The following is a 26,329-nucleotide window of genomic DNA, read 5'->3' as shown; positions in this document are numbered from 1 at the left end:
TAACAAATGTTGTATTTCTCTATTGTAATGTATGTTTAAAGAAATATTGTTTTTATATCATCTTAATGTATGTGTAACAAATGTTGTTTTATATAATATGTATTTTTTTAGATTTAAAAAAATTATTTGGAGTTTTAGGGTTTAAGTTGGAGAAAGAGTAAGAAGAAGTAAAGAAGAAGATGTTAGATGATATGTGACTTTGGGGTTTAGGGATTTCATTCTCGGGGTTTAGGGTTAAGCGTAGTAAAATCCTTGTAAAAATTACACGGGTCTGGTAACTTCGTCGTAAATGAAAAAGCCGATTCCATGTAATTTCGTCGTAAATGGAAAAAGACGAATCCTGGTAACTTCGTCGCAAATGAAAAAAGACGGGTCTGGTAACTTCGTCGTAAATGAAAAAAGACGGGCCTGGTAACTTCGTCGTAATATTACGTGGAGTTTACGACGAATGCATTTCCCTATATATTGAGATGCGCCAGAACGAGGGTGCCTCGTTCATTACTCTCAAACTCCTCTCTCCCTCTAAAGGTACCCCCTCTCTCCTCTATTATTTTTTTTAAGTTAGTTTAGGTGATTAATTAGTTAGATAATTAGTTTAGGTAATTAGTTTAGGTGATTAGTTAGGTGACGGAATAATAGTTTAGGTGATTAGTTAGGTGACAGAATAATTTTTTAATTATGTCGTAATTGATTAAATTTATTTTAATTTTTTTTAGATGGCTCCTAGGAGGAAACCAACAGCACCTACATATTCTCAGTTGTTTGGCGATGGTTCCGGTGCATCTTCTTCCGGTCCATCATCTTCCGATGCAGTTCCAGACTCTCAGACTTCTCAGAGAGTTTCTTGGAGTCCTTCTCCTCCACTGCAGATGCCTCCACCTCCTCCTCCAGCGGCTGCATCTCAGCCTGCCCCAGTAGGTGCAGTTCATCCAGATTTGCGTATGGCTTCATATGCACCATACGCGAGATATACGGTGGAAGATTTGCTTGCCCAGCCTTGACGGAAGGGTTTGGAAGTTCTAGACCCCGATAGACACCGAATAACTTATTGTAAGTTATTAATTTTTATTACATTTATATTTAAATTATTTTTATTTTCTAACAATTAAATTGTTTTTTGTTTCAGGTTTGGGGATAACAACTGTGTTAGCCGGAGCGTTTCGGCGATGATTAAAGGTTACTACGACGGGGCATATCCGAACTGGAGCGTGACACCAAATCACGTTAAGATCACTTGGTTTAAATGTTTTGCGGTAAGATTTTTAAATTTAATTAAATTATCACTTTTAAATATTACTTTTTATTTTAAAATATTTATTATTAATTGTAATTTCTTCAAAAAATTTGTATTTCAGCAAAGGCGGCATTGGTCTTTGGGAATCACCGAGAGGGTGAAGAGGGAATTCGTTGCAAATGCAAAGACCCGCCTTTGCAACACAGTCTCCGATTGGAAGGACAAGTGGGAGATCTACGGGTATGAGGGAAAGCCCACTGAGCTCACGACGGATGTGTGGGATGGCATCATCGCCTATTGGAAGCTACCCTCTTCGATCAAAAAGGCAAATTTGTGCTCTGCTTCTCGAAGAACGAAGGATAAAGATGGTCATTTGCCCATGGTTCACCGAACCGGACAAAAACTTCACGCAGGAGTCCGTCTAGAAGCTGCAAGTTTTGTTTTTCATATTTATTTTAAAATTTTCAATTAATTTAAATTTTAATATTTAATTTTTTTTGTAGTTAGAGAAGACGGGAGTCGTACCTTCTCTGTCTGAGCTATTCAAGATGGCTCACGCCACATCCGACGGAGTTTTTATGGATCCTGCATCTGAGAAACGCTTCCATGCAGTGGCTGCTCGGATTGAAGAACGGGAGACGCAACTAACCCAACAGTCTCCCGATGGATTACCCATCACATTGACCACCGAAGAGGCCGACAGAATCTGACAGAATCTTCGAAGAGGTACAACTTAAAATTTTTGTTTAAGTTATTTTTAATATTTTAACATAACTAACTATATTAATATATGTTTTAATTTTATAGGTGGCTCCTAAAAAGAAGGGACGAATAGTCGGCATAGGCTCTGTTAACGAAGTTGAAAGGACAACTTCGTCATACACTTCGAGACGGGATGAAAAGACTTCTCAGATGAAAGCTCGAATGGATAGCCAGCAGGTTCGTTTAGACTCTCTTGAGGATCTTCTGGACGTGATGGCGGTGGAAAACCCGACTATGCAGAGAATGTTGAGTGAGAGACGAGCCGCTCTTGGGTTGCCATCACGAAATCCCGAAGAGTCTAATCCAAACTGTCAACAGCAGAGCAACCTCACCGACTACTTCGACAATATGTAGTTTTTTTTATATTTCTAGTTGTATTATGAATTTAAATATTGTATGACTTTTAAATGCTTTTTTTAAATATATTTTTCATTTTCATATTTCGTTTTAAAATTTAAAATATTTTAAATTTTGAATATTAAATATAAATTCAAATTTATTATATACAAATAATAATATAATAAGAATCGATGTAAACTCCTCGTAAACATTACATGGAGTTTACATCGAATGTTTACAAGTGATTAACATCGAAAGATTTACGAGGGTTTTACATCGAAATATTTACGTGTTCTTTACAACGAAAATGTTTACGTGTGCTTTACATCGAAATCATTACGTGGGCTTTACCACGAAGTCTTATGTGTCGTTTACGACGAATACTTTCCCTGTGCTTTACGAGGAATATATTTCGGCGTAAACATAACGAGTCGTTTACGACGAAACCTCCGTTACGATGGTCGTTTAACAACGAAACGTCTTTCGAGGTTAAATCGTCGTAACACCCCGTTTACGACGAATTTACAACGAATACTGTCCTCGTAAAAAATATGTTTTCTTGTAGTGTATAGTTTCTACTGTATTAAACTGAAGTTAGAAAAACTGAAAACAAATTATTATTTTTTGTTGAATTTTTAAATTGATTATCAACAAAAGAAAAAATTACAGGCCACTGAGGTTTATGCTTTCGGATAAAGAAACACAAGTCATATAATGGAAAAACAACATATTACAGTTGTAGCGAAGATGCCCAAACGAGTCATCGCTGCACCATGTCACCATAGAAGCGTGGCTTCCGCTTTCAGAGAGAGGATATCATGTTCCTAATTGTCTTGTCAATGTACCGAATCATTTGACCCGCGCTGAGGAGAGTACCCTGGTGGCACCTGCTGTTCCTCTCACACCAAATACTATGGATGGTAGCTTGGAGAGCAAGCTTCAGAATACATATATCAATCTCCCTCCTGCGAGGAGATAGAAGACATGTTACGGTGATAGTCCAGTCAGGATTCACACGAGAACCCAATAGAAACCCTACTAGATCGATCCATATTGTAAATGAGTAAGGGCAAGCGAATAACAGGTGGTCACGAGTTTCGTCTGGTTCACCACAGAGGAAACACGGTTGCACGCAACCCCAAGCTCTACTTCTCGCTCATGTCGACAGTCTATCCTGAAAAGCCAACCATATGATAAAAGCAAACCGTGGAATGCTCTGTTGAAACCAAACAACTTTGCACCAAGGGAGTTTTGGATTGTGGACCCGAAGTTGTTCCCATGTTGCTTTGCTTGAGAAGGTTGGTTTGTAATCCTCATCTCTGTGGCACCATAGACGACGATCAGCAACCGCGTCCTCTGCCGGAGCTAGAACAGAGTTGATGCAGGCTATCATCGCCCATAGGTGATAGCCACGACACCGAAGAATGTTCCATTGTCCACCAGAGGCCGCTTCCGAGACCGTCGCGTAGCGAGGGATATCCAAAACTTGTGTTCCTGAAGCGCCTGTAATGTTGAGAAGCCTTCCAACCCGAAGCCAGTTATCAAACCAGAATAAGGTGGTCTTGCTATTCCCTATCTCAGACCGGAGAAACGATGCAGCTTGGTCCCTAAGTTTCAATAGTTTACGCCATATACAAAAAAAAAATTAAATTTGTTATTACTCCCCAAATCTTTATTTACTACTTTTTAAAGAGATCAGAAATATTTATTATAAAAGTATCATTTATTAAATCTAATTAAATTTGTAAAACATAAAATTGCATTTGATGTTCATTTTTAAGGGCATGCCTAAATATATTAATTAGAACACGTGTAAATTTAGTAATTTACTTATAAGTTTGCAAAAAATACTTATAAGTTTATGTTCTCGGTTGTTCTCGTTAATGTTCTCGGTTGAAAAATACTTATAAGTTTATATTTCATTTCTTTTTCATATCAGTAATAAAAAGGATCTTCTTATATCATCTCCAAAAAGAATTTCTATTTTGAAGCTTTTAAAACACTATATTTAAAGTTTTAAATTGTTCTTCTCCACAACAAAACTTCAAACTTAATTTCAAAATTATTTTTAAGGAAACTACAATCATTACGGGATTTGTCCTAATTATCCATATTTTCTCTCCCAGCCGCCTGTGGCTTTGATATATCATATTTTCTGTTTCTCTTTATCATTCTACGCTAGTTTACAGAGAGGAACCATACCCGAAAACTCCATTGTTGGATTTGTTTATTGTAAAGGGAGAAGGATCTCTACACTCTTGGGAAGAATCCTGAACCCTATCTCTTTTATTTTATTGATTCAGCATGTTTTCTTCATTTGTTATCTCTGTGTTCTCTGTAGCTATGGCTGAGTAGTCAGCTTGCTTAGTCTAGGGTGTTAGGGTGTTTAGATCCATGAGCTAAATACAACTAAGGATTTATGTTTTGATTGTCTCTATTCATGATTGCGCTTACTGCATGCATTAAACTAGCTACTTAGTGCCTAATTCTAGGTTTAATCTATTCATCAAAAGTGTTATAGGTTGCTAGACATAACTTGAATGAGCATTGCATCCCTAACCAGCGAAAGTAGATGTTAGGGTGTTTTGTGAACAGATCGGACTTGATCTTAATGTTTGTCATCGCATCTCAGTCCAAACGACAGTTTAGGTACTGAGATCGATTGACAAAAGGTGAAGCACCACGACAGTGGGCTGATCTATCTTAAGTGATCCGAGTTCTAGACTGGCCTTTAATCGAACTTGAATAATTGTTTGGCTCACACTTGTTTAACACCCGACCAAACCATCCTAGGCTAACATTTTAATCATCTGAAATCTTTAATAAATCTTATTACTTGCTTGTTACGAAACCTTAATCTCAAAACCCCATCATTGTTTTAGCTAAGTATTGATCTCATAAAGATAAAGTGTAATCGTTGGTCTCTGTGGATTCGATCCTAAAGTGCTACATCGACATACCATTCGATTGTGGTAGTGTGCACATTAGGTTAATTGGTGTGCGTATACACGTAATATCAGTTACTTACAATCGTATCAATTTATACTTCGTTTACAAAAAAAAAAAAATTTATACCCATCAATTCATTTAGGTGCAAACTACACATTATTAAATACATATCTAAGACGTATAGTTAAGTCTATCTGTATTTTTTCTGACTCCATATATTTATATTTTACCAGTAAGAATTTCTTGGAAAGTGAATAACTGAGGAGGAGAATATTAGGGATCTCCAAACCCTAGGACATTATTGACGCGTTCGAGAAATTGGTCATCTTCCTTGTTAGTACTATCAGACAAAAAAACAAATTGCTCTCTAAAAAAATTTCAAAACTTAAAAGCAAGTTATATTTGTGTGCGTCATATGACACAATGCTCTCGTCACCGTGTGTGTAAGTAGCAAACCATTTTATTACATCTATTTTCTGTCAACTTTTTTATTATATTGGATATTGCTTAAAAATAAATTTTCCTCGATTTTAAACCAGCGGCAGTGGTGCATACATATAGCCACACTTTAATATGCCAGCTTTCTATTGCCCCACTATAACATGGTTGAATACAAAATAAAAACGAACAATTGTGTATGCACAATATACAAATACGATCACAACTAAAAAAAACGACCATCATAGCAGTATGTACTTTTTTTTTTGAGAAAGTATGTACTTATATAATAAAATATAATGAAACACATTTTGTAAACAAACACATAACCTCAAAAATGTAATTATATACACAAATACGATTACAACATTAAAAAAAGACCATCGTAGCAGTATGTACACTTATATAATAAAATACATTTTGTAAAACAAACACACATAACCTCAAAATGTAATTATAAAAAATTAATTAATACGTTAAATAACAAAAGTATACAAAACTATTTGATTCCAACTAAATAGCATAAGCTAGCGTTATAGTTGGGTTCTTCACGGTCGACTTTGACTTCTTTGCTTTTCTTCGAAAGCGAATTTTACGATTACAAGTGAAGCTTCTCTATAGATCTTTTCTCTATTTAGTCACATTTATTTTTTTGGCATATTTTAGTTATTTTCGTTTATCAGCTCATCGTGGAAAATCTCTCGGTTATAACCGACTTAATTTATTAGGTCTTTAATTTTAATAAACATTTGGTATTAAAAAGCTAATTTTGAATTATCTATTCATTAGATCAAATACATTGAAAATATAATAATCATATAGTGATTTTTTGGAAAATCTATTCAAATTTGTAAATTGTTGTTGTTACAACGTTTATTTGTTGTTACATTTTATCATTCATTATAAAATTATTTCTTGTTTGATAGTTACTGATTTCTTTCATACACTATATATATTCCACGTTGAGTTTATTCCACGATAGATATCAGTAGGGATGGGTGTTCGGATATCCATTATAGTTCGATTCAGGTTTATTCGGGTTTCGAGTTTTCAGAATCAAAGATTTCAGCTACATTCGGGTATTTCTAAATTTTGGTACGGGTTCGGTTCGGATATTTTTGGATCGGGTTCGGATAACCCATTTAAATTATTTAAAAATTTTAAAATTCATTATATACTTTGTATTTCTCAAAATCTATTGACCAAATAATATATTACATATACATTTGAATAAAAAAATGTCAAAATACCTAAACTTAACATATAAATTAGTTTGGTGTGATTTTTTGGATAGAGAATCAATAAATATTTTAAGTATTTTTGGTGTTTTGAGTATATTTTAGCTATTTTAGACATTTAATTTTGACTATTTGTATATATTTCAAGTATTTTGGACAATTTAAAAGTATCTTATATATTTTGGATGTTTTTAGTATACATTAATCTAAAAATAATTAATATATTTAAGTATATAAATTTATTTCGGTTACATTCAAATACTCGAAATACTTCAGTTCGGATCAGGTTTGATTTCACTTCTCTAGATACCAAAATTTTAAACTCATTCAGATATTTAATCAATTTCGGTTCGGATCGGATTCAGTTCGGTTCTTCGAATTCGGGTTTTTTGCCCAATCCTAGATATCAGACATATATGTTCTTTCGATCTTTTAGAAAATAAGGAAAGAAACTTTGTAGCATTTGAAGAAACTGTTGAGCAATTGTTTCTCAAAAAATATGTTGAGCAATTTGATCAGCCGATGTATAAAGATGCGCGCTTACATATTTTGTGACTTGTTTTTACGTATTACTGAATATTATTTAAATACATTAAACCCTTAAAAGAATATTATATTTTAGTTAATTAAATACATCTAAAATAATTAATACAAGATCATATACAAACACAGTTACTCATTAATACAACGTATTTAATTAACTAAAATAACAAACGTTGCAAAACCATGTACGAGGTGTGATCATATACAAACAAAGTTACTAATTAATATAAGATCAAACAATATTATATTTTTAGTTTTTAGTCTTAACATTATTTATAATTTATACTTTATACTTTTAAATGTTAACTAAGAAAATTCAATTCTAACGAACAAGTACTAAAAATATTTTTGTTTCTAACTATTATTTTCGAAATATTTTTTTTTTGGTTTTAAACTCATGTTTAAGTTAGAGTGGCCTAAAGTGTTTTTACCCTTAATGAATAATTTTTTTAATTATATATTAAATTTGTTATTCTAAAATTAACTAAAGTTCTAGGTTTGATTTTCTCAAAATAGATTTATTAAAATCCGTTTTAGATATGCTCTTTAAATTTTTAAAAGTATTAAATGCTATGTTTTCTGAATACAAATATCATCGTTCACTTATGATATCATGACCGGCAGCTAAAGTAATTATTATCTAAAGAATAATATATATTGTATGATTCAAATCCCTGATTTTTTTAAATCATAATTTTTTTTAAAAAATTATATTTTTAATTATAAAATTTTAAAATCTATGAAACAGAAAAATGAGGATTGCTAAAATCTCTTAACTCTTAACATTTATATTTATAGGTTAGATGAGAATTAATGAAAACATTGGCCAGAATGTTTTACTTCTGATATCTCCAATATAAGATGAGACATACAAAAAAATGCTGTCTTTGATTTTGTTATGATTATTAATAAATTTTAGGGCCATACCCTGCTAGAAAATAATAGATTATTTTTGCCAAATATAAAAATGATTATAAATATTGGTAATTGATGAGAAAAAATATATAATGAATGTAGTGTGTAAAAGACTCTCTAAATTATTTAGAAAGAAATTCTATTTTTTCTTCAAATTTAATACCACTCTTCAATGTTACTTTTAAATGATGACTATTTTCCTAAATACTCTAAATTTGTGATGAAAAGATTAAACTAACTCTATTAAATCATTTATAAATTTTTAATAGTCATTTATAAAATTTTATAAAACCCAATTCCATTTCTTAAATATTAAACGATAAACAATAATGATTAAACCATAAATTCAAATGTTAAAGTATTTTTTTAAATAGTAGCTTGTTTCAAACAATTTAACTTTATTTAATGTTCTCAAGTTATTTTATGCAGTAAAGAGTATACTATATTAACAAATACCTACATGAATGAGCATTTAATTTATTATATTAATGTTTTTAAACATATAAACAATAGTTTTGACTATTATTAATATGTGTAAAATAATCATATCCACCTTTGCAAAAATCAGAAATGGAACTACAAAGTAGTTTCAAAAGAATTAAGGCAATAACAATCATACATATTTTGATTAAATACTTTGTGATATATTGATATTCACTTTAAACCTTTTTAGTATGTAAATAATAACTTATCATTATTGCTTCGATTGGTGACATGTAGTATTAGCTTTGAGTTACAATAAAAATTATAATTTATTGTAATTCACAGTAAAAAATATGTGGTAGAAACTATAGATTTATAATTTGTTGTAATTCGCAGTAAAAATTATGTGGTAGAAACTACAGCATGTATAATTTTATAGAATAAATTTAGATATCAGTAATAATAACATTTAATATATTTGATAAAATAATTTAAATATATAAATTAAAATTTAAGAAAATATATTAATTTTAGATATACTATAACAATATGTATATATTTTTGACATTGATATATATATATATATATGTATTTACAAGAATTTTATGTATGTCAATTTTTAGTTACTAAGCAGAATTAACAATTAAAACTTATATAAATAATTTAAATAAGAGATAAGAAAGCTTATAAAATATTTGACTAAGTAATTAGTAACTATTCTTTTTTTTTTAAGAAAACGATTTATTAACTAAAGGAAAGTGACGTGAAATAGTGGTGTAGTGTATTAAAAAATTAAAATTAATAAAAATCAAAACAAACCGTAACTTAACTAACATAATGCAAAATAAATACTAACTCAACTTCTAATACATGAAATTTTGTTTGATGTTGAATTACGATTTGATTTATCCAATTTACTAAAGGGTTAACTCAAAATTGTAACTCAAACATAACACATTATAATTCAAGCATTAACTCAAAAAAATTAAAAGTAATTCATAATTGGTGACATTTATGAATTATGCTTCTAACTCAAATTCGATCAAATTTAACTCATGTGACCGATAAAACCTATATTTTTTAACTGGCTCTCTCGTTCAGTAAAACTGTTAGGTCGGCTAGTACAAATTTAAAGCCCTCGTATTGGCCCATAATACAATCATTGCAAGTTTAGAACTCACTGATTAATCTAAACCGTTAGATCGAAAAAGCAACCCTACTAATTGGAAAATAAGATCAAGAATGATTAAATCTGGAAAGAGGATGTTAAATTTTCCATTCGATGAAAAAGGCAGATACATAGACCATAGATGCAAGACACTTGTGATATATCCAAAAGAAAAATATATACTATATATATTTGAAAATTTTAGACACCGTATATAAAGTATTCGAATAATCTTCCTCGATTTAAATCTTATTTGCTTGTTTTCTCAACTCATGTATTGATTTAAATAACAAAAGTAGCTACCACCTTTCTCTGCCCCACTTTAAGATAAAGCTAAAGCATGGGAAAAAAGTAAATATATGATATTCAATAAAATATATATTTAAAGAAAATAAAATTAAGGGAACAAAAAAGTGAGGAAAAAGACAAAACTAAATACAATTAAAAAACTTCAACAAAAATTAACATCACATCACATGTTAACAAATGAGATAGAAATACTGCAAATTAGTTTTTTTCCTTTCTCTCTCTCTTCTCCGAGAAAACTAAAACTACTTAAGCTAAAGAATCAAACACTTCTCAAAGTTTTTCCAAAGCCCTTGATTAGTAAACACATAAAGAGATCTAGAGAGACAGTAGAGAGAGAAGGTGATGAATAGAGGTGTGTTGGAGAGTTCGCCGGTTCAACAGCTGATGGCGCCCGGAAACCCTAATTGGTGGAACGCAAGCGGCAGCATGAGGCCACCACAACCGTTGATGGGTCATCAGCATGGGCCGTTGCCGCCACAAATGACCCCTAACAATTATGTCCGACCACAAATGATGCCGACTCTCTTGCCGCCCTTCATGCCATACCCGGCAACTTCTTCTTCGTCCTCTTCTTCGCCGTCTTTGCCTAATAACCCTAATCTCTCCTCTTGGCTCGAAAGCAATGATCTCCCTCCTGAGTCTTGGAGCCTTAGCCAACTTCTTTTGTAACTCTCATCTCTCTCTCCCCTCCATATATAGAGATATTCCGAAACGAAAATATTCTCTCTAAGCCATGATCTTGAGTTCACCTAATCAGCTTCATGACTTTGTTTTGTCATGTGTTGTAACCTAATCTTGACTTCTTTAATATATTTATAATTTATCAGTTTCCATGAAACCCAAACTTTGCTTTGTTTGTGTGTTTCTCGTATCTTCAGTATCAAATACGCAAATCTAATACGTGCATCTTATTTGTGACCTAAGGGGTGGATTGATGATGGGAGAGGACGAGAGATTGGAGATGATGAACCATCATAATCATCATGTTGAACAGCAGCACCATAATTTTCAAGGGAAGATGGGATTAGAGAACTGGGAAGAACAAGTGCTAAGCCACCAACAAGCTTCCATGGGGGTTGATGACATCAAACAAGAGAGCAACATTAACAACAGCAATGGCTACCTCACACCTTCTCCAAACTCACCTCCTAACAAGTCTTGTGTTTCAACCATAACCACAACAAGTCTAAATAGCAACGATGATAACAACAACAACAACAACAACAACAACAGTAGTATGTTGGATTTCTCGAGCATTCACAATGGTCTTAATTTGTCCGAGGGTAGACACATTCCTCCGGATCGTTCCTCTGAGGTAATTATTTTTCCACATCTCTGATAATTTGATAGAATACAAGTTTTTTCTTTTCTTTTTAAATGCTAAAAGGAGTTAAAATTAAGAGATAACCAGTGTTTTTAAAACCGGACCGGAAGTTGAACCGGAAATATTTTGGGTCACGGTTCAATATGGTTCGATCGGGTCAAACTTGATTCAATAATATGGTTTAATATTTTTTTAGTATGTAAATATAAAAGTAATATTAGTAAACATGATGCATAGTTAAAATATAATCAATTTTGAACATAAAATATTATAAATATAAATTAGTTTTTTGTTTATATGGATGGTTTATAAAATTTTGATAGTTTTAGTAGTTTTTATTGGTTTAATAATTTTGAAATATAATTCGGCTATGTGACCGGTTCATGGTCGAACCAATTACTAGACCAACCCGGCTATATAACTGGTTCATGGTCGAACCCGGTCCAACCATCGGGTAGGTCCGGTTTTAAAAACACTGGAGATAACAGAGAGAAAAATCCGAAACACGATCTAATTAATATACATATAAACACATCAACTACTCTGAAAAGGTGAAATCTAAAAAGATCAATTAAGAAAACAGGACAAACCATGTCTTATTTTAAGGTTTGGATTAAATTCAATAATCAACCATAATAGGTTTGCAATGAATATTTTTGATTAATGGCTAATTGATCTTTATTTTGTTTGTTATCTATATATGCGATGAAGTGTAACAGCTTAGAGATTGGTGGGTCTACTAATAAAAAGCCAAGGCTTCAGCCTTCTCCTTCGTCACAATCGACCCTCAAGGTAGCTAACTGATTATATCAACGAAACTTTAGTTTACCTATATAACTTCTCATATAAAATCTCTCCCTGACATCATACTAACAAAACAAAGACACAAACACAAAGAAGAACAGAAGAAGCAAACAAAACAGAATGGGCACAGAATAAGCTGTGTGATTTTTGTGTTTCGTAACTCTTTTGTTCTTTCTTGTTTTGTCTTCTTCTCCCTTCTTCATTATTCCTTTTTCTTTTTTGGGGAAAATCAAACTTTAAACTCCTCAATATTCCTTAGATATTATATATTATATAGTTTAGATTTCAATTTTACTGTACTGTTTTGAAATATAGTCATGGAAACTCGTATAAGAATTAGAATCCGATGATACAATTGTTAGCTATATGACAAATAGACTGAACCCTTCTAACTTATAAAGCAAGCACGTTTTCTATATGCATGGTAACTAGTAAAAAAATATAACGGCACATGCATATATATAAAGCTTCTATTTTATGTTTGTGCTATTAATTAATTTTGGTGATAATTAAAGGTGAGAAAAGAGAAACTCGGAGGCCGGATCGCAGCGCTTCATCAGCTAGTATCACCTTTTGGAAAGGTAAATATTGAAGATAATTTTATATTACACTAATCTTAATTATTCTTATCAATTCAACTTTGAAACATTAAAAGAAAAAAATGACAAAAAAAAACATTAAAAGAAAAAACTTAATTTGTATCATTATTCTTAACATCTACACCTACAAATATTAGCATTAATATTGAAGATAATTTTAAATCTTTTATAATCTAAATCATTCTTCTTTCTTTTTTTACCCATCTTTTGCAGACTGACACAGCTTCTGTCCTGTCGGAAGCTATTGGATACATTAGATTCCTTCAGAGTCAAATTGAGGTGGGACTCGTCTTTTCCAGACTCTCAATATTCTCATTTTCCTTTCAATAGAAGAAAGATAATGCTACTTGTTATAGTAATCAAAGTTAACTGAAACATAAATTATATCACTAATTATTTTGGTATTAGGTGTCTGAGTATCAATTTCGTGATTAGTGGGAATCCATCTCAGTATTATCACTAGATTAACATATTTGGTAAAAAAAACATATTTAATATAAAACATTATATATGCAATGATGGACGAAAATTATTTCATTGATTTAAAATGATGACGAAAGAGACACTTGTTAAAACAACAATAAAAGAGAGGGTAGATATATAAAGATAGTATTCGACCAAAAAAAAAAAGATAGTAAAAAGTTTTGTTCTCTCCATGTTAAGTAATCTTTGATTGATGTGATTATATATAAAGTATTATGTTTCTTTCTTGAAACTGTTGCAGGCTCTGAGTCATCCATACTTTGGTACGACTGCCTCGGGGAATATGAGGCACCAACAACTTGTAAGCACCAAATTTCCATTTATACATATACTGCATAAGACGCACATATATCCTGAATATTCATACACATCATCATACTATAGTTTATACTATGTACTTACGTACTCATATATACAAATTTCTCTTAACTATGGTTTTTTATACATAGCTACAAGGAGACAGAAATTGCTTATTTCCTGAGGACCCCGGTCAGGTATACTTCCAGTTTTATACGTCTGCGTTATATATAGAGCAATAGTTTAAACAATATACTTTTTATTGGATCAGTTGAATCCAAATCTAAAAATGTGAACAGCTTTAGTTTCCAACATATACCCCTTTTCCTTTTTACTGTTTTCTTCAAAGATAAAGTTTTAATTTTAAAAGATGCAATCGCCAGCCTTTTTCACCGTCCCTTGCATTATTGATAATAATAACCAAGAAAGCTTGTTAAAACCAACAAAGCCACCGCATTTATTTAAATATCAACTTTTCTCCTTATTTGTGTTCTCCATCAAAGTACATTTCAAATTCTTTGGGCGGTCTTGTATTAATTATATGCTCTTAAAACTATTTATTATATGCCTTCCTCTAAAGAAAACCCAATGAAATTATATATACAAAAGGTATACCTTACCTCTTTCTTTTCCATTCTACATGTTGATTCATATTTTGCATATGTTAAGTAGTACAATTGTCTAAGAATTATATTTTTGATAAAAACACAATATCTTTTAAGAAAATCAATTGTTGTCATTTTATATTTCGTATCTAGTAAGTACAATATATGTAATAAAACTAAACACATATTTCTTACCTCGTTATATATGTGACAGATCAATATGTGTTATTTTGCTATTAGTCAATGCAACAAAACTTACCAATTGTTTCTTATTTTATTATATGGTTTTAGCTCCTGAATGATCAGTGCATGAAGAGAAGAGAAGCATCGTTTTCGTCTACGGAAACTCAAAATGCAAATGAAGAACCTAAGAAAGATTTGAGAAGTCGAGGTTTATGTCTTGTTCCAATCTCCTGCACACTCCAAGTTGGGAGTGACAACGGTGCCGACTACTGGGCTCCAGCACTCGGCTCTGCCGGTTTCCATTGAGCCAGACAAACTACGCCACGTGAAATTCCAACCTTAGAGAAAATGATATAACATCATGAGCAGTCAGTCTACTGAGAAACCAACAAAGTGAGTTTCCAAGGCTGATTGCTCATGATGGTATACAAAGTACTTCGTCTAATACTTTGCTAGAGAATTTCCGTTTGGCGTTTGACGAATATGCGTTTATTGTTACATCACTTTTGTTATCAGATGCTCAAGCAGTATGTCTCCGTGCTTTAAGAAATTGTTATTTCATTTACCGGTTAATTGTAATTTGTTTTTAAGTACTTATTTAATTACTTCCACGTGGTTTGTATCGTTATTATTGCTGTTATGAGTTTACATGTCTACTGTGTGTTAAAGATACAACATAACACCGTTTCTCCGATCATGATCTATTGCGGAAGAAATTAAGCAGACAGTCTTCTCGATACTTCTCTTCTTCTCTCCTTTCCAACATCACCGTTTCAACTCCTGGCCTTTGCCAAATCAACTGAGCTTTTAGTTCCTATCATATGTGTTTCATTAAGGGTTTATTACTGGGTTAAGCCCATAACAGACTTAAGCCTTTGGGTTTGTATGTTTTTATTTCTTTCTGCATTTAATTAAGAAAACCAGCTTACAAAAAAAAAAAGATACAACATAACACATATAAATAAATATTAAAAAAAAAACAATTTGCTTGAACATATAGAAGATGCTATGAGGTTCCCTTCATTTCGCCTTTTTAAAAAATTTCAATTTGATTTAATATATTTTAACCAAAATAAGTAGATAAAATATCTATCCAAAATTATAGTTTTGAATTTATGCATATTCATTCTTAAATATAAACTTTAAAAAAAAACTACTTATTTATATTAATTAGTTATTTATGTTAATCTTTACTTTTAATTAAATTTAAACTTAAATTAAAATATTGTTAAATAAAAAGTAAATTTAAATTAATAACATATTTATTTTAAAATATATTTTAGTTTAAAATTTTATATATAAATATAACGAATTAATTATCAAACAATTAATAATTAATTTTATTTATTATTTATGATAATTATTGTGTTTACTCCAATCACTAGAAGATGATCAGTGGATCACTAACAAAGAAGAAACGAAATTTATTATTAATACTCTTCATTTAGACGAATAACGAATTACTTCTTCTCTTTATTGTGAAGCTCATCAAAGAACTTTTTAGGATAACTCTCAAAAGATTTCTCGAAAGGTGAACATCTGCTCAATGTCGGGTCTTAATAGAAGTTCATCAAGCATGTGTTTAGGATCCGACGAAATTATTTATGTTTTGGGGCCAATAATAAACATAAAAAAATGTAGCTCTACTGGTAATATTGTTCTAAGAATAAAATTGAACCTGGGTTCAAATCTCCCCAGCGGCATTTTTTAATATTTTCACTGTTTTTTAGAAACAAAAGGACCAAAAATATTTTTTTTACTTGTGGACTAATATTTTTCAGACATGGCCCTGCATCTGCTCCAAAGCCAAGTGCAACCATTGTTTTACCAGCATCGGAAACTCTAGGTGAAGCACCGCTTCTGCCACAGTACCTGCCTGCAGGGTTCATTGCTACAACATCTTTGGTATTCTTAACATCCATGTTTAAATTGGAACTGATGACTACTTGGTTAATGTGAAACTAGTGAAGTAGACTGGTGGGATGAGGAATTGTGTATTTATACACAAAATTGTGGCTTCGCCATTATTTTGTGTTGTTACAATCTACTTCATCTGTTTCAGAAAGATGTATGTTTTAGGTTTTTCATACTTATTAAGAAAACATATCGGATTTTAGTTATCAATGCATTATTTTCCGTTATTAACTATTCTCCACAATTTTTAACCAATGAAATTTTAATAAACACAATTGTGTTTTTTGAAGTTTATAATTTAAAATTAATTTATGCAAACATGTATCTTTTGGAAATATTTTTTCTCTTTAAAATATGGATTTTTTAGAACAGATGAAGTATTAAAAATGGTCAAGTTTTGCATGGAATAAGATTACCGATGTTATATCTCCATGTAAAATTGGTAACAATTTTCTCGTAAACGTGCAATGATTAATAACTAAATTAATTAGACTACAACTAACCAAGACTTGTTTTGATTTCGACTAGGATTGTAGTTTAAGAGTTTTCGCACACTTTAAAAATAAAGTTAGAATACCAAAATAACTTTATTTTAACACATGATTTATAAAAATAAAAATTGTTGTATGTATTAATTGTCTTAACTAATATGGAAAAAATAAGTACACAAGCTATAAAGTTACATTGGAAACACAAAATTACAATATTTATAAAACAAAAAAAAATTCCAAATCTACTACTTGTGGAAACTAGTATTGAAAAAGCCACATTTATTGAATAAGCCCAGTAAAAGAGAGCCCATCGCTTGAACCCCAACATCATAACTTATTATTGGCCTTTTCAGGCCAAAAACCTTGTGTAGGATCACTTTTGCACAAAACTTGCAAAAACAAAATTAGATGAAAAGAAAAGAAACTAAGAACACAAACTTTAATGGTATTTTTGAGAAACTAATCAAATATTATTTTGATCGAAATATTATTTAGGTGACCAAAATTTACTGGTATCCTTCAGGCTCGCCTGTTCTATTATTTTTGTGTAGGCTTCCTCAGCTTAATTTCTAACGGGCCACTATGAAGTATCGGATAGTTCCACTGGTTTGGGCAAATATCATTGATTCTCTCAAAATAAGAATTTATTTAGTTTTTTTTCTTAATTTATTTCAAATATTACAACTTGGTGATAAACAAATTAAATAATACTAGATTTTGACCTGCACGGATGTTTGATTTACGATATGTATATATAGATATTTTAAACACACAAAAATTTAGCAGTTGCATTTGAACAATTTAGTTAATCGATACCGACCATATATTGCATTATTGGATCGTGTTATATATTTTTTTTATTGGGTATGTATTGAATCAGTTGTGATTACATAAAAACACTATTGTATCTTTGTATAAAGTATATTATATGTCGGTAAAATTTATATTTATTTTTTTCTATGTACTATTTTATATTGTATATTGGTCACTCAAATAGTTTACTGTTCATATAATTTCACTAATATACATTCATTTTGGGATATGTATTAGTTTAACGCACTTAATATACGTGGACGTATAAATAGATCAAACAGATATTTAATATTTAATACTTAGATTAATAGTAAAATATTGCTTGATTGTTAAGCGTGATATAATTAAGAATATTTTTTTTTAAATAATCGAACACCATATAACAGAAATCAAATATAATTAAGAATGATTTTTTGGTGATTTTTAACGCTTAATTAGGCACTTAATATAAAGATATTGCTTGATTTTAGGCGTGATTAAATTTTAAAAATATTTTTAAAAAATATAAATCGATTGTTATAACAAAAAGGTAATCTAATAAAGAAGTTTAGATTTTTTTGGTGATTCACGCTTAATTAGGCATAATATAGTTAGATATCGATTGATTATAATGAAGATATAATTGAGAATATTGATTGTGACATTATTCAAAAAGTTGTGTATAAAGAAACTTATAGTTAATGTGAATATAATCGACAATAGTCATGACTCTATTAAAGAATCGTAAGTTTGATAATTGATATGCATGACTCTTTTAAAGAATCATAAGTTTTGTGTAAAACAATTAACCGGTTTAGTTTCAATGCTATAAACAAAATATACAATAACTAAAACTATGTTATATAGGTAATATGTCGATATCAGCAATATTTTATCAATAATGTTTGTGTTAGTTTGTTATTTAGAGTTGATTTCCAAAGATAGGTTTCCTTAGATCGTGAAAACAATGCTAGGGAATGACATTTATAATTCAAGTTGGTTGTGACGAACTCGACAATGGTTTAGTGGTTTAGTTAAAATAGATTTAGTGATCATCTTTATTGTGTCGATGTTTAATTATATGGTTTAATATCAAAATGATTTAATGTTTTAAGTGGATGTCGATTGTAATTAATAGGAATAAAACAGCTATACATTTATTGGTTTGAAAGTTAATTTAATTAAACAGAAATCAGTTAGTTGTTTTGTTATTAAGGAAGTGGCATTGGATGGTAATTATTGAGGAAAACTTAGGGGTAAGTATAAAATCTACTTCCTTTTTAATAGATTAGATATATGTGTATTATATATCATTGTGTTTCCTATCTTAGTAGCATCTTAAGAAAACAAATTGATCTAATGTATCATTTTTACTATGTTAACACATCGGTACTTATTTTGGGCCAGCCCACAATATTGCCAGTTCCTTTGATCAAGAACGAACTGGTACAATGTTAGTCATCAGTCAATTGGAAACAAATTAGATAATAAAGTTATTAATGTAAATTCACAGGCCCATTGTTATGGAAAAAGACCGTCAGACTTATTGATAGGTTGACAGTTGACACTATATACATCTTGAAGATGATATTCAAATATATTATTTGGCGTCTTATAAATCTTAAATTTCGTATAGAGATCCTTATCTCTGGATAATCTGGTATATTTGGAAAGCCAGGAATTATAAACTTTTTAGAGGAATTGATCGAGATCCTTTGGAGCTAGTTCGATACGCAGAGAGCGAATGCCAAGTCTGGTTCAATGCAAATGAGATGGTGCCATCGCCTCAACAAGAATTTAGCAGTGTTCAACCTCAAGTCTTAAGCTTGGGTAATATATGTATGATTGATGGTTCTTGGACATCTACATCACAGTTCAGCGGATGTGGATGGGTTTGGATTGACAGCTTGGGAGAGACTCAACATATGGGAACACGAAACTACATTCGACGGGAATCTCCTCTGCATTCAGAACTAGAAGCACTAAAATGGGCGATGGAGAGCATGCTGCAATACTCGACATGCCAGAGCTTTGGAACGAACTGCAAAGATGTGATTGCCATGATCAAGGAGCCACGAGATTGGCCAAGTTTTGCAACAGAATTGGAGAAGATAGAGACTCTACATATATGCTTCCCGGATTTCAAGATTACTCATATCCCACGAGAGCAAAATCGGACTTCTGATTTTTTAGCTAAGATGGCAAGATCGTTCCATAGAAAGCTTCATTTTGTTGGTTGTTCTATTTCGGTTTGGTTACCTAGGCCATCTCAAGTTTGAATAATAGAATAGCCTTTCGTTGTCAAAAAAAATAATAATAATAAGAAAATATATTCTTTTTACTTTTTAGAAAGGCAATAAACAATATTGTATTGTTATATGACCCCGTGTGGGAGCTAATCCAACAATTTCAGCATCATTAGATTCTCCATTATCTCATTATTAAAAATCTAACTAATTTCTAAATTATGGAGTTGTAATATGCCCTAAAAGTCAACTCTCAGTAACAATTATGACCATTTAATTATTATAATTGGAATTAGTAGTAATAGTATTTGTCAGATCCTAATGAACATAGCTAATAATTATTTTCAGTTCACCAGTGGTCCCAAATCAATTGACAAATGTTGTTTTGATTTGATTAACCTTTGATTAAGGTATAAGATCGTTCGATAAACTTAGATACTCAAGATATCATATAGTAATAATATTTATATACTATTTAAAAGCATGCATCATTACATGACGGAAAAACAAATATTATTACGCCCACAAATCTGCTTTTAACCGAAATCTAGGCGGGCAGACGAAATCACGGGAGCGCATGTCTTGATTATTGCTACATGTTCGATATATTACGACAACGCAAAGACGCATTTGTCAACAGTAACACATAACAACACCGAATCAAAACCATGCTGTATTATTATATTCCGCTTTGGATTCCAGTCCAATTGGTTTTTGCTAATGTCGAAATGATTTTTCTGGACACAAATATAGCTTTTCGTTATGTATATATATATAACGTAACTATGTATACAATATATATAATCAGTTATATGTAAAAGTGTCCAGCATTAATTTTCGAATAACAATTAAGGAGATAATTTATATAGACCCCTCCAAATCCTATGCAAATCTCATTTTCATCATTAATAGTATCGAATCTTTGTATCAAGATGTTTGATGTAATTAATTACATTATTATTATCCCCTATACGTTATTTTGAGAAGTGATTTTGCCATAGATCCTCTCTACAATCATTTTTACAAAAATAATATGACATAGCTAATAAAACAAATGACATGGCTTATAGTTTGACATGGACAATTATATTTAATGTTAATTTATATTTTTGTAAACTTTTTAAAATACAGTAATAACTCATATATTACATTTAATTAATGTTGCTTTATATATTTTTTTTTTTTAAATATGGTAATAACTCAAAAATCATTATTAAAATAAATTTATTCAAATATGGCAACAAATTTTGAAACATCATTTAATTATATATTTTAAATTGTACAATTTTATTACTAAAATTTTCAAAAATGTATACAATTTTTTTTAGAAAAATATAAAAATTTAATCGTAAAATCATTAGTTTCTTGTATATCTACAAATTTTATAAATATTGTTTAGTTTTAATTTTTGATAATTATGCAATTTTTTACAAATTTATTTAATATATTTATTAAAATCAATAGATAGAAAAATCTATCTAAGATTATAAATTTAAATATATACATGCATATTCTTAAATATAATTTAAAATAAACAAATTATTTTTACCTTAATTTTTATGTTTAATTAAATCAAATTTATATTAAAATATTGATAAAAAAAGAAAAATTACAATATTAATAAAATTTTATTTTTAAATATTTATATTTATCTGTCAAAAAAATATTTTAAATTTTTTTGGTGCACTTGGTGCAGAAAAACACATAATGTCAAAAACAAATTTGTACTATATACAAGGGAAATTGCCAGAAATAACACTTTCAAAGTACCACTTTTCATGTTTACACTAACCACTTGTACCCTCATCTTTAATGAAAGGTAAAAGACATTTATAACATTTTGATTAACTTTGCCAAAAAAAACATAAGTTAACTAATCTAAACTTAAAACATCAACTCTAAACCATAAATCATCAATTTTAAACCTTAAACCATGAAACATCAACTCTAAATCCTAAACTCCGAAACATCAACTCTAAACCCTAAACCCTAAACCATAAACCTTCAAATCTAAACCCTAAAACAACAACTCTAAACCCAAAACGTAAACCCTAAACCCTAAATCTAAACTTAAAACATCAACTTTAAACCCTAAATCATCAACTCTAAACCCTAAACCATGAAACATCAACTCTAAACCCTAAATCCCGAAACATCAACTCTAAACCCTAAACCCCAAACCTTCAAATCTACACCCTAAAACATCAACTCTAAACCCTAAACGTAAACCCTAAACCCTAAACCCTAAACCCTATATTTTTTGGAAATTCGAACCCTAAACCCTAAAACCCTAAACCTTCAAATCTAAACCCTAAAACATCAACTGTAGGGGTTTAGGGTTTAGGATTTAGGGTTTAGAGTTTAGGGTTTAGAGTTGAAGGTTTAGGGTTTAGGGTTTGGGGTTTGGAGTTGATGTTTTAGGGTTTAGGGTTAATTTTAGGGTTTAGGGTTTTGAGTTTACTTTTTAGGGTTTAGGGTTTAGTGTTGATAGTTTAGGGTTTAGTGTTGATGGTTTTGGGTTTAGAGTTGAAGTTTAGGGTTTAGGGTTTAGAGTTGAAGGTTTAGGGTTTAGGGTTTGGGGTTTGGAGTTGATGTTTTAGGGTTTAGGGTTAATTTTAGGGTTTAGGGTTTTGAGTTTACTTTTTAGGGTTTAGGGTTTAGTGTTGATAGTTTAGGGTTTAGTGTTGATGGTTTTGGGTTTAGAGTTGAAGTTTAGGGTTTAGGGTTTAGAGTAGATGTTTCGGGGTTTAGGGTTTAGAGTTGATATTCCAGGGTTTAGAGTTGATATTCCAGGGTTTAGGGTTTGTATTTCAAAAAAAAATAGGATTTACGATTGATGTTTTAGGGTTCGTATTTCGAAAAAAATAAGCTTTAGGATTGATGGTTTAGGGTTTAAAGTTCAGTTTTATGGTTTAGAGTTTGAATTTCGAAATAATATAATTCTTAAAAAAAATTAAAAGAAATATTTTTTATTTTTTTAGACTTTTATTTGTTTAAATATTTATTATTATATATATAAAGAACAAGAGTATAAAAGTTTTTTGCCACTTAATGAAGAATGTATATTTGAAAATATTTATTTAGTGGTGGTAAAAATGAAAAGATGTAGTATGAAAGTGGTAAACATATCAATTTTTTTTAAGGTTAGCTCATGCCCGAGGGAGCATCCCCACCACTTTCTGGTACAATTTATTATCCTATAAAATCTATATGTGGTCTGTATTATTTTTCTATTAAAGTTTAACCTGTGTATTGCTTGGATGGAAAACAATAACGAATATCTGACTAGCATTCCAAAGTAGATTCGTTTCACGTCAAACAAGATTGAAATGGCTCATTTAAAAGAAAATTTCATTGATACCGAAAAAGAGGATTTCATTATAGATACAGTTTTTTCAAAGGTTTTTAGTAATTAAATCTTTCAAATAAAGATGAATCATAAAAAAATTCTCTAACTAAAAACTCGATGAAATTCTTTCGGAGACATCCGATAAAATTAGAACGATACTGAAAATATTAGCATGGCCCATGCGCAAGAATGAAATGCACAAATCAAGAAATGATCCAAATTTATCCGGAGTTGCTAATTCAACTGGTAAAGCCTTCGTCCCAAAGGGTATAGGTGCCAGGTTCGAGCCTCAACAGCAGCGGGGAGGGGATTAAACAACCGGCTCTTGTCCCTGGCCTAAGGAGATTATAGACTTAGGCCTATAACTTTTTGAATTAAAAAAAAAATATGTCAAATAAATCATTAACTTTAATTATGTTAACGTATGTTACCCTCCGTCTAAAAAACCGTGACGGAGGGTGCTATACGTTAACGGTTTATAAATTTAGGATTTATAATGTTGAAAACTTAGTTGATGAATTTTTTTACGATTCAAAAATAGTTGAGGGTTTTTATCACTAAAAACGTTAAATATTTTATATCTTTATTATCATTTATATATTATTTTAGATTGATTTATAAGCCTTTAAAACTCATTTATAAATTTTAATATATTACTTTATAACCTATTTATAAAGCTTCATAAATATTTTAATATTCTTACATATGATTAATAACGTTTCACAATGATTTTATAAGTTTTTACAATTTCTGCTACTTATTAGGATAAAATAATCTAACATTATTGACTTCATGGATGAGTTATCCTCGACACTCTTTAAGACTTAATATACCTTAGAAACTTTAAATTGTTTGATATTTAACAATGATGATATAAAAACACAAATTTTCTTACATCATTATTACTAAATATTAAATAATTTAATATTTTGAAGTTATATTAAGTTGTAAGTAGTGTTGAAAACTATTAATTTATATTTAGGTTTTATAAATTAATTTTATAATAAATTAATGTATTAAATTTATAAATGAGTTTTAAAGGTTTATAAATCAATGTAAAACAATGTATAAATGATAATAAATTTTTTAAAACATTTAGTGACTTTTAGCGATAAAACTCATCAACTATTTTTGAATAGTAAAAAAACCTTCCATCTAAGTTTTCAACATTAGAAACCGTTAACGTATGTCACCCTACGTCACTGTTTTTCAGACGGAGGATAACATACGTTAAGGAGTTAAAGTTGAGGTTTATTTCACATAATTTTTATTTAAGGATTTTTTTACTATTTATCTTTAGTTGATGAATTTAATTACTAAAAACCATTTTTCAACATCCCTTATATATTAATTGAGAAACATTACAATATTATTTTATAGCCACGTGTCACCGTGATAATGAAATTTAGAATTTTTAGAGAAATAGGTTGGTCCATCTTAACTTATATTATATATTTTTTATTAAACTAACTATTAAATTGATAAATAGTGTACAAAATAATATTTTCGCACTTTTCTTAAATAAAACCTACGGAATTGCCTAATATGATTAACGTATATATGACAATTAATGATTATGAATAATAAATATTTGATAATAGTTTTTGTATCTTAGATCGTATATATGAAAATTAATGATTATGAATAATAAATATTTGATATTAAACAACTACATTAGCCATATAATAAAAAGTTAAATTTTTTTATATGTTATATTTTGAATTTTTAAAACGACTATAAATTATTTAAAACGTTAAATGTCTCACACTAAAATTTTGTGATCAATGGTTTAACTTTTTTTTTGGTAGTAACAAGATACAAATGATCATAAATCTTATGAATATGAAGTCGCATTTACTAGACATTCATATTATATAATAATATAGTTTAAAATTAAACTATATAACATAGAATAATACTTAAATATGATAATTTCTAAATTTGTATTGAAAAAGTATTGAAACCTTAATATTTTGATTTTGAAATTTGCATTAAAAAATTCACACATTAGAAATTTTGTGTTTATCATATGAATATGAATTCTCAAAATATAAATATTTATATTAAAATATATTGTATATCAATGTCCATGTCTTTGTAATTTAGTTATATATCATATAAAATAAATAAAATAATTGTTTTGATTTACTTACCAAAAAAATATCGTAAATAAATAAGATGTATTGTTTTGATTTATGTTTTTACTCTAATTTAATTATATACATAATACGTAAATGAATATAAATAAATAATAATCGATAAAAATAGTTTTATATATAATATTCATATCTTAAGTGATATCTTGCATATTTACATTGTTTTATCCATTTATTCATGTGCATTTTCATCATATAGATTAGGATTTAGCCATGTCTAGGTTGCATTTTGCATACATATGTCTCTATTAGGTATTGGAGTACCACATGGAGTTCCTGGAGACATTTGGGTGCATTTGGAGCTCAAAGGAGGTGATTAGAGTGATCTTTGGACGAGCACTGCCTGGAGCGACTTCCCGGAGCGACTACATGAAGTCGATGTGCACCACATCCCGGAGCGACTTTCCCAGAGCGACCGCACGAAGTCGCTCGTGTTTTCACGTCCGGAGACACACAGATTTGACCCATGGAGCGACCTCCCAGAGCGACGTGCCGAAGTCGCTCCCGATGTTCAGAGCGACCTACCAAGGTCGCTCCCAGCCCAGAGCGACTATCTCAAGTCGCTCCAGCCAGAGCGACCAGCCAGAGCGACCAGCTCAAGTCGCTCGCGTTTTGACGGGGTGAGACACGAAGAAACGCGTCGGGAGCAACCTCCTGGAGCGGTCATGCTAGGTCGCTCCGCGTGTTTTGCTTGGACGATTTTTATGTTATATGCTTAAGATCGATAGTTTGATTGATCATTTGTCATCCTTAGTTTGAAACTTGATC

At 30.3% G+C, this 26,329-nt stretch overlaps 1 protein-coding gene across 2 annotated transcripts; it reads left to right on the top strand.

Moving 5' to 3' along the window:
- Positions 1 to 10,499: 10,499 nt before the first annotated feature.
- Positions 10,500 to 15,267, top strand: LOC106315697 (transcription factor bHLH68-like). 2 transcript variants are annotated; one of them, XM_013753500.1, is made up of 8 exons: positions 10,500 to 10,983; positions 11,243 to 11,633; positions 12,354 to 12,434; positions 12,962 to 13,027; positions 13,259 to 13,324; positions 13,770 to 13,829; positions 13,978 to 14,022; positions 14,722 to 15,267. In XM_013753500.1, exons 1-8 carry the CDS (start codon positions 10,661 to 10,663, stop codon positions 14,917 to 14,919), a joined length of 1,230 nt encoding a protein of 409 aa, XP_013608954.1. In that variant the 5' UTR covers positions 10,500 to 10,660; the 3' UTR covers positions 14,920 to 15,267. The 2 variants fall into 2 exon arrangements, with proteins under 2 accessions (XP_013608954.1, XP_013608962.1); XM_013753508.1 differs by lacking the exon at positions 13,978 to 14,022 and having other exon boundaries at positions 14,722 to 15,261.
- The last annotated feature ends 11,062 nt before the right edge of the window (positions 15,268 to 26,329 follow it).

This window comes from Brassica oleracea, chromosome C1 (assembly GCF_000695525.1).
Source record: "Brassica oleracea var. oleracea cultivar TO1000 chromosome C1, BOL, whole genome shotgun sequence".
NCBI lineage: Eukaryota > Viridiplantae > Streptophyta > Magnoliopsida > Brassicales > Brassicaceae > Brassica > Brassica oleracea.
Note: the sequence above shows the minus strand (reverse complement) of the source record. Positions and strands in the feature narration are given on the sequence as shown.

Coding starts and splice junctions, on each gene's coding strand:
- LOC106315697 (XM_013753500.1), top strand. CDS start 10,661: ATGAATAGAGGTGTGTTGGAGAGTTCGCCGGTTCAACAGCTGATGGCG. Junction 13,830..13,977: donor ATATGAGGCACCAACAACTT/GTAAGCACCAAA, acceptor TTTTATACATAG/CTACAAGGAGACAGAAATTG. Junction 14,023..14,721: donor TTCCTGAGGACCCCGGTCAG/GTATACTTCCAG, acceptor ATATGGTTTTAG/CTCCTGAATGATCAGTGCAT.